General features: G+C 44.5%; 1 protein-coding gene across 1 annotated transcript in view; it reads right to left on the bottom strand.

The window, feature by feature from the left end:
• Positions 1-8,969, bottom strand: part of VASH2 (vasohibin 2) — an 86,707-nt gene that overhangs the window by 17,362 nt on the left and 60,376 nt on the right. Inside the window, exon 7 of the mRNA XM_019516440.1 lies at positions 6,398-6,513. Coding sequence (XP_019371985.1) covers positions 6,398-6,513 — 116 coding nt within the window. The remainder of the gene's footprint in view (positions 1-6,397; positions 6,514-8,969) is intronic.

Raw genomic sequence — 8,969 nt, 5'->3', positions numbered from 1 at the left:
AGAGGGGCTAGATTATGCCTTGGGGTCCCCTTGGTTCAGCTGACTAAGGGAGACCACTATTTGTGCTTTAGACTCAGGAAAGCACCCCAAGTTCTTGAAGTTGAACTAGTACCCTCGAAGGCTACTAGGCCTCTGCTTCCCAGGCATCACAGTGCCAGGATCAAGCCAGACCCTGGGTGGTGGCACCGCTACCCTCAGGCTAGTGGGTGTGCTCCAGGAAGGGGGTCAGCCAGATGTGCGGCGCCCCCAGGTAGGCACTCAGAGCCTGGAAGGTGGTCAGGCACAGTGAGGTGGGTGGCTCAGCGCAGGAGCACCCTCTACCGGCTCGCCACAGAGACTCCTGGCTTAGACTGCACAGATTTATTAAAGCCTCCTAGTGTGAACATATGGCTCTTGGGACATAATATCTAAGTAAACCCCACTTAATCCTTATTCCAGACTGAATGAGCACCCCTGACATTCCTCCTTCATAGCATGGCAGCTGCAGATGGCAGAAGGCATCTGATGGACTTAAGGTCAAGAAGTTAAATAACTGGAGTTTCTAAGTCAACAAAAACACTGAGAACTCCATCACAGGGGGCAGCTTTAGTAACTTCTTCCTCTCCTTCTCCCATGACCCACGCAACAGCCCATTTGCTCCAAACAACTAAAACAAGGAGAACAGTCTGATGCAACTGTAAGAAACCACTTCCTTCCCAGGCTGATCTGGTTGTCCTATGGTCAGTGTTTTGCACCACCCAGCAAGGTTCCCCCACTGAGACTGACTGCTATTCAGGCTGCCAGTGTATGAAGCGTACCTCACCATGCTTGTATTAGAGATAGGGTGGCCATCATAGGGAACAGTCCAGTTGTCCTCTATTGAGACAAAACCCAAAGCCTTTATGTCCTCTATTTTGAAGAGAAAAATAGAGGACAAAGACACTGGATTTTGCATCAACAGAGGACAGAGAACAAGAGTAGCAGAAAACAGGAATGTCCTCTATGATGGCCACCCTAGCTGAGCATTCAAAATGCTCTGCAGCAACCTCCAGAGACTCACTACTTGGAAGGTAAAGAACTGAGAGGTACACCATTACAGCAGCATAAATTAGGCAGGCAGATGGGAGATGAAGACCGTATGGAATTCTCAACAGTCTGGCTACAAAGTGAAGGATTTGTAAGGGGGGTGGGAATTCATTTACTTTCAAAACACACTTCAAAAGTGCTTGTGGTTGTCAGATTCAGAAAAACTAGATGTAAAAAAGGGTGATCCACGTCAGCTAACAAATGACAACCCAAAAGATAATCTTGATCCAAACACTCCCCTGTCACTGTCACCAACTGCTTTGCGAATTCTAACTAAGCTCCACATTGTTCAACCCAAGTACATATCACGTAATTTTGTAATGCTTGGACAATGGTTCTCAACCTTTTTAGTCTCAAGGCACTTGGTGTTAGATTCAAGGCACCTCTCAGAAAATGCCAGCTCAGAGACCTGTGTGGGTCTGATTTTAAAGGCCCACTTCCAACCTACACCAAATATTATACAACTGGACCTGAACCCACAAACCGTATTAACAACTCTTCTTACCCGCAGACTGACCGGACCTGCTTTAGGCAAACCCATAACCCGACCCACGTGGCTGACAAACGCATTAGTTCAACTTGGATCTGCAGAGTCTGTATAGATCAGGTGCTTCAGTGGGACCGTTTAGCACTTATATCTAAAGCTGATTCAATTAGCTATTAGACAAAAGTACCAAAAAAGCCTCGCTAAAGTGCCTGATCTATATAGATGGGTGAGCTGGGTCTAACTAATATGCTGCTTTTTCTGGGCATGTGTTGGGCAGCTGCTGACAGATGTAAAAAAAAAAGTGCTTTACCAGAAGCAGCAGCACATTACATGTGTTCAAAATAGCTGCAAAGGAGATTAAACAAAAGATGGATCAAGGTGCGACACTCTGGGTGCCCTTCAGGAATCTGCAGCCCACAGGTACCCTTCAGGAACATGTGACACACCCTCAGCTATCTTTTGCTTGATCTCCTTCACAGCCATTCTTCCTTCTTTATTTCATCTCATTCATGCTGCTTCTTCCAGTAAAGCACAGTTTTACTGTCAGCAGCTGGTGGTGAGGTTTACCAGACCCACGTCTAACCTGAAAAAATAATTTTCAGACCTGTACCCAAAATGCAAAATGTGAAGTAGTTTACATTCCCACCTAAACCCTACATGCTTTGTGGGTCACTCGTGGGTACCCACAGGTACCCAACCTGATGCAGGACTCTATGCCAGCTCCCAGTTTTGACTTGTCTGACTACAGAAAAATACTAGAGCAATTCTTTTGTTACAAATACCATTCTTACTCAAACGTAAGATAAGGATCCCCCCCCCCTCAATTTAGCATGGGGAAAAAAGCCCCTTGTCTTATAATCATATACAAGGAAATCTCACTAAATACACTGTCTATCGTTAAGTTGCTGCCAAAAGCAGCATGTGTTCAGCAATGGAAACCAACTATGAAGCTGACTAAATGCAGCCAACACTGAGCATAACTATAAAATACACGGCACACGTTGGGCAAACATGCTCATGGCAACCGTGTGTGTGTCCCTTTAAAAAAAATAAATAAATAAAAATAAAAAAAATCAGGCAGTTGCCCTCCTGAGAGGGGACTGGCACAGGGCCTGGAGATACTGTAATACCAGGCTGGTACCAGGAGGGCCAGAGCCAGCCCTGACACCCTCCCCTTGTTGCCAAAAATTGCTAGATTTGGTCTTAGCCAAGGCAGTTATGGAGTTCAAAGGGTTGGAGAAGGGGTGACTGGGTATGACTTCTGGGCGGGATGTATTTCAGGCTGACTCTCTCCATGGAGAGGAGGGGGATTATAATTTCTTCTCAATCCAGAAAAGGGGTGACCCCCTGGGGGCTGGCAGAGATTTCTTCACTGTGTGTGCAGGGTCCAGTGCAAGGGAAGTGGAAATGAAGCATGCTGGACTAGGGAACTATCCCAAGACAACCTCAGTCTGTTCCTTGAGGCAAGTGGCAGCACGTGGAAAATAAACTTGGAGCTCCCCAGGGGCCACTCTGTGACACTGATTACAAAGCATCATTCTACAGTCTCATGCTTTGCCTTATTATAACTATATTCAATCTCATCTGAGAGGAATCAAACACAGCACCACCAATGAACAGTGTGGGCTGAGCATGGAAATACTGCAGGCAAGGCAATGCAGTCCCTGGAGTCTCTAGAAGCCTCCAGCGATAAAAGACAGACTGCTTTTATTTGGCTTGTCTTTTTATTTTAAATAAAGCAATAATCGGGGGGATAGGTTGCTGTACAGCTGCCGCTTGCTCAGCAGTTGGCTGTCAGGAACGTGTTCAGCTGACATATCTTTGTAAACCCACAGAGGCTCACACTTCTCTCAGAATAAGCACTAGTGCCATTCTAACAACTGCAGAAGCAACGCTGGCAACCCAAGGATGAAAATATCCCACAAGGAGGACATGGAAAGGAAAAGAGCCCAGAATAGCAGGGCCCTTAACTACTATAATTATCTAGGTGCTAAATGAAGAGCTGCTGCGGATGGGCCTATATGTAATGATGCAGCTAGGATAAGTATTCATGTGTAAGGTATAAACCTGCTGTTAAATCATCAGCTGCTACATGCGCCAATGTGTATTAAGAAAGTCAGTCTAATTTTTTTATTAGCTGCTGCAAAAAATATTTGAGACCATGAATCTCTCTGGAAATCTATTTAAAAAGCGGTCATCATAAATGTGTGACTCATCTGTGGCCATATAGGTACTTCACACTTGTCACAGTGCAGAACAGCGGAGCTGTTCAGAATTGCACTGCACTGAACGCGGGTAGAGCACAGACCCCCTTCCACTCCACAGGCACCAGGCCTTGAACCCACAAACTACAGGTCAATCTCCAATACCTGCTAGTAGTATTGGGCTTAAGGGACACAGTTTTGATTTTTTCCAGGAGAGCAGTGGGAGCCAACTTTTTTGGTGTCACATATTAGCCCCTCACCCACTCTGAGAGCCACTCCGATCCCTTTCCCTGACCCGATCTGCTGCTCAGCTGGCTGCTGTTGGTAAACAAGTTCTCCGAGTTGAATGCATTTTTTTTTTTTTGTATTACTTACAGGCAATTAAGACACCATTCCAAGCTGGCTCCTTCACTCCCACTCTTCTCAGAAATTGGGTTATATCAACATTTAAAACTAAATGGGTGCAGCTCCCACTTCAAACCCCCGCAGCAATTCCACAAGCTACAATTCTAGGCTGAATTTACCAACTTCAGCTCTTCAGCAGCACGGTTATTGAAAGCCTGGGTAACACTGAAACTTGAATAAAAGGGACCCACCGACGGACCACATCCAGTCCCTCCTCTATTGTAGGTAGCCGTGTTGCAGTCTCTGTCCCTTCACCTTAAGCTTTGTTTTCCGCTTTGCCCCTAATGTTCCACTGCAAGGCCATTTCACAACCTCAGTCCTCTTATTCTAAGGAACCATCTTCTTATTTCCAGCCTAATTTTGTTCCTGGCCAATTTACAGCTATTTTTCATGGGCCATCACTGTCCTTTAGCTTAAATAGTAGTGCTTCCCCTCTGATGTCTAACCCCACCCCATGTATCAATAGAGAGTAGCCATATCCCCTCTTAGACTTTTATTTTCTAGGCTAAATAAGCCAAGCTCTTAGAGTGTCGTCTCATTTGATAGGGTTTTAGTTTCCCTGAACTCCCTAGTTACCCTCCTTGATGTAGTAGTCCTTTCTTTCAAAATTCTGGCATGGAAATTAATCTCCCACCTGCCTTAAGCTCTTTAAGGTTTGGTTCCACCTTGGTTCTGGTAATTTCATAGAACCATAGACAAGTAAGACAGCAAGAGATCATCTAGTCCAACCCCCAAATTATCCCTATCCAAACCATCCTATACAAATCCATTGTCTAAACTCTTAGCAAAACTACAGTCAACCCTGACACAACACAAGACATAGCCTAACCTGCCATAGGTAAAGCAAGGGGACCATGGCAGCCAATATCCTGCTGCTGTTAATATACACTCACGAGATCCCAGGTGGAGGACCATGCTCCCCACTACAGAGAAAGACCAAAGCCACCATGGTCCACAGCAATCTGACCATGGAGAAAAAATATTTTCTTACCCTAAATATAACTATTGGCCTGAACTTGAGCAGAGGGGCAACCCTCTACCCAGGAACCTCTGTATTTAAATCCAAGAGGTTTTAAATCCCAGCAGAAGCACTGGCACAACCCAGTCAAAATCCCCTGTCTTGGCCACAGCCAACACCCAATGCCTCAGATGGCGGCTTAAAAAACACCCCTGACACATGTAGCACTGTTGCAGGCGGGGGAGTTCCCTGTAAGCCCCATGCAGCAACCAGCAAAGCCAAGAAACATGGAAAATACCCATTACCATTTCCAAACCCTCATTTCCATTACCCATCTTGCCTTTGCCTCCATGGTCAACATCATCCTCCACACTGAAAGTGTTGCCAAAATATGGTGCTGTCCCTTTCCTTGGGGGTATTTCAGACAAGACTGGACAAACACCTGGCTGGGGTCATCTGACCCCAGCACTCTTTCTTGCCCAGGGCAGGGGGTCGGACTCGGTGATCTAATAGGTCTCTTCCAACCCTAAAATCTATTAAATCTATGAAAGCAGAGACCAAGCAAAGATTTTGGGCCATTATCTTTCATCACTATTCCACCTGCACTGCAGAGCTTCCCCACTTCTTTCCTTGTTTTCCCTTTACTTATGGAGCTGGAGAACATTTTAAAGCTTGTTTTTATAATATCCTTTCCAAAGTCTAAGTCTAACTTTTGGCAATTCTTCCTAGCCTACTCTTCTTTAAGACATTGTTTTCTTTGCTGATCAGTCCTTCTTCCCCATTCCTTGTGAGCTCTCTGCTCATCCCAAATATGCTTACTGAGAAGGATTATCCATCCAGTCAGGTCTGGAACCCCTTCCTATAGCTCTTTGCTTGGGATATAAATTCCCAGTAGTTTTAGCATCTTTGACGTGAACAAATTCCTGAAGATATTCACATCCCTGAGCTTCTCAGTGTAGTTGCCTTCACTAACTAGTCCCCCCACAATTACGGACCCACTTCTGTTTCTCCTTCCATTTCATTTCAACTGTAGCAGGTAAGCAGCATGCACAACAATGCTGCAATCTTAGCACCAATGGCTAGAGCCTCAGGTAACCAGAAGCTCCACAGCTATTTCCATGTCAATACATGTTATGGAGCATTGCAATAATTCTTCTGCTCCTCTCTACACATCCACACTTATATATTAGTTTACATTTGCTATGTTTTTTACCATGTCAGTAAATCTGACACCAGCTCAACAAGAACACAAGAAGGAACAAAAGTAGCAATACTCACGATTTGTCTCTTCTGCATGCCCGTCTCTGAGGGCTGATTTGCCTTCGGCGAGGGGACAATGACTTACCCCGTGATCTGTCTTTTATTGGAGAATGGGCACTTGCGGGTTTCAGAATCTAACAGAAGGGGGGAAAAACAGACACTAAATAAAGACATTTATTCAGAGTTTAAAAATAAAGGCCTTGTACAGTAGCAGGGAGCAGAGATAGTACACAAAAGGCCTTTAATCTCAATGTTTTTTTGAACCCTGCCTAGGTTGGGAAGAACTGAAAGCCATTATCATGTGATGACTGCTCAGTGCTCTCTTGTGAAATTAGTTAGTGGCCTCAGTCCAGTTTCCAGATAAATTCACATCACAAAGAGCACCATCAAAACTGGCAATCACTAGAGAGAGACCTAGGACTGAGTAGGGATGGAGAACAACATGTCTTGTCTCCTAGAGATAGCTTCCCTCTACCCCACTCCCAACTCACGTGGCACATTGTGAGAGCAGCATGGGAGGATACCTGTACCTCAGGCATATATCCTGGAACTATCCTGTGGGCAAATACAGATCTTCAGTTACTTTCACAGCAACTACAGGCCATTTCTTAGTTGCCTTGTTCACACACAACTTCCAGCAGAGTGCCCCTTAAGCTGAAAACTTTCTTCAGTACTCAGTTCACATCTTTATTTTTTCGCAGCTTATCTTTCAAAGATATACACCAGTGACTCTACATACTGTGAACAGCTCCGCTGAAGTATGCAGCTGAAATCCTGACCTTGTTGAAGTCAATTCAACTTATTCACTAGGCTAAGGATTTCACCCAATGAGACCACATGTATGTGCTAAGTCATGTGTCCGCTTATGTCTTCATAAGATCAGAGCCTCTCGCCATCAGGACTATGCCTTTTCTATCATCTGCGCAAAGCTCTGACTCAATGTCAGAAGTCAGGAAAGAAACACAGGACTGATCCCCTTATCAGAGCAAACTGTATAAATGCAATAATAGTAATCTGTACTTTATCTGTGTAGAGTCCGTGTAGGTTATTAGCTCTCTAGAAAGGATTAAAAAAATGCATTGGCACAAGGGTTGGAAATCATTCTGAGTAACAACATATGCAATTAAACACGGTATGTTGAAATTAGCATATAACATAAACCTAAGATTTCATGTGATCATCTCACTTGCTCAGTTTAACACCAATTAATTTAGCCAATTTCATTGGAGTAACTGGATTTACCACAGTGAAGTAGTAGGAAGAATCAGATTCATTATCCTACACTTAAACTGCAGGAAGGCCAGCCTGTTATGGAGTTGTCTAAAAGAGCATGTCAACTGGCAGAAATCAGCTAGCTTCACTGAAGTCAAAGAGAACTGTGCTGCTTTACACCAACAAAGTGCCAGGCTCTTAATTTCGCTCTCTCTCTTTTTTAAATTGTAATAGTAATGCAGATTACACACTTTTCATCTCCACAGCGTAATAAGTGATCACAGTGGGACAGACTCAAGTGCAGTAGGTTCACTTAATGTTTAATCATGAACACTAGGAAAATTTAATATGCATCACAGAAGTGCAGGATCGCAGTACATGTCTCTTTGACATCCAGAGAGGCTGGGACATATGCTGCCCTTGGTTATACTGGCAAGTTCCTCTGGATTGACATTAGAGAAGACAGTCAGGCACTCCAGATATACACCAGTGAAACGGAGAGCATAAAGCAGCTCTCTGGCTATGCATGAAGACCAATCTGTTCATGACAATGTGTCTTTCTGCCTATGGCTTTGACAGACTGCAGAAATGATCCATTGCTAACAGTGCTTGTCAGCAAAGGGTCCTTTCTTCCTACCCCAAATGCCTACAAAACCTGTTTGACAGGGGGTGTTGATGGGGACAAATCTCTCTGCTATCACAAGAAATGAGCTAGACATTCAATAGGATGTGGCGTCTAGCACACTGCCAGGGAAAGGAAAGAAAAAAACAGATGGGCCTCAACCATGCTGGTTTCAAACTGAGAGAAAAGGCCTGATGTCAACAAAAAAATAATTTCCCTAGTGTATTCAGACTCCTCTTTGTGCACATCAAAAAATCACCCAAGACTGTCAAAGAGCAGAGGTGCTGCTTAGGATGGAGGGCTTCAAGCAGAACTGCCCACAGGCACCTACAAACAGCAAACCCAGCTGAAACAAGGACTGTTTAGTCCCTGGCTTTTTATAAACACAGCTACATCATCACTCCAGCATGGCTGCATATAAATACTTCTGTCCTTCGAGATAGAAGTGCCACCCCTTTTTTCCTTAGCCTATAAGGTGCCACCCTGCCCTGCCTTTTATTTGCCATCTCCCTCTTCTCTTGGTCAGTAAAAGGAACTTCGTTAGAAATGGTGAATGGGCAGCAGCAAGCAGCACAAGATCAGGAGAATGGCACTTGACCCCTTCCTGAAACACTAAAAGCTAGGAATGAACACCAATATTTAGGCAAGAGCTATTTGAATGATGAATGCAGGTATTGTGAGTGAATGGAGTGAGATCCACAAGTCTTTACATTCGTCATGCTCCTCCGCTAAACGCAGCCTGGATTACTTCAGTTC

The sequence above is a fragment of the Gavialis gangeticus genome, unplaced genomic scaffold (assembly GCF_001723915.1).
Source record: "Gavialis gangeticus isolate Ggan-Ray unplaced genomic scaffold, GavGan_comp1, whole genome shotgun sequence".
Taxonomy (NCBI): domain Eukaryota; kingdom Metazoa; phylum Chordata; order Crocodylia; family Gavialidae; genus Gavialis; species Gavialis gangeticus.
Note: the sequence above shows the minus strand (reverse complement) of the source record. Positions and strands in the feature narration are given on the sequence as shown.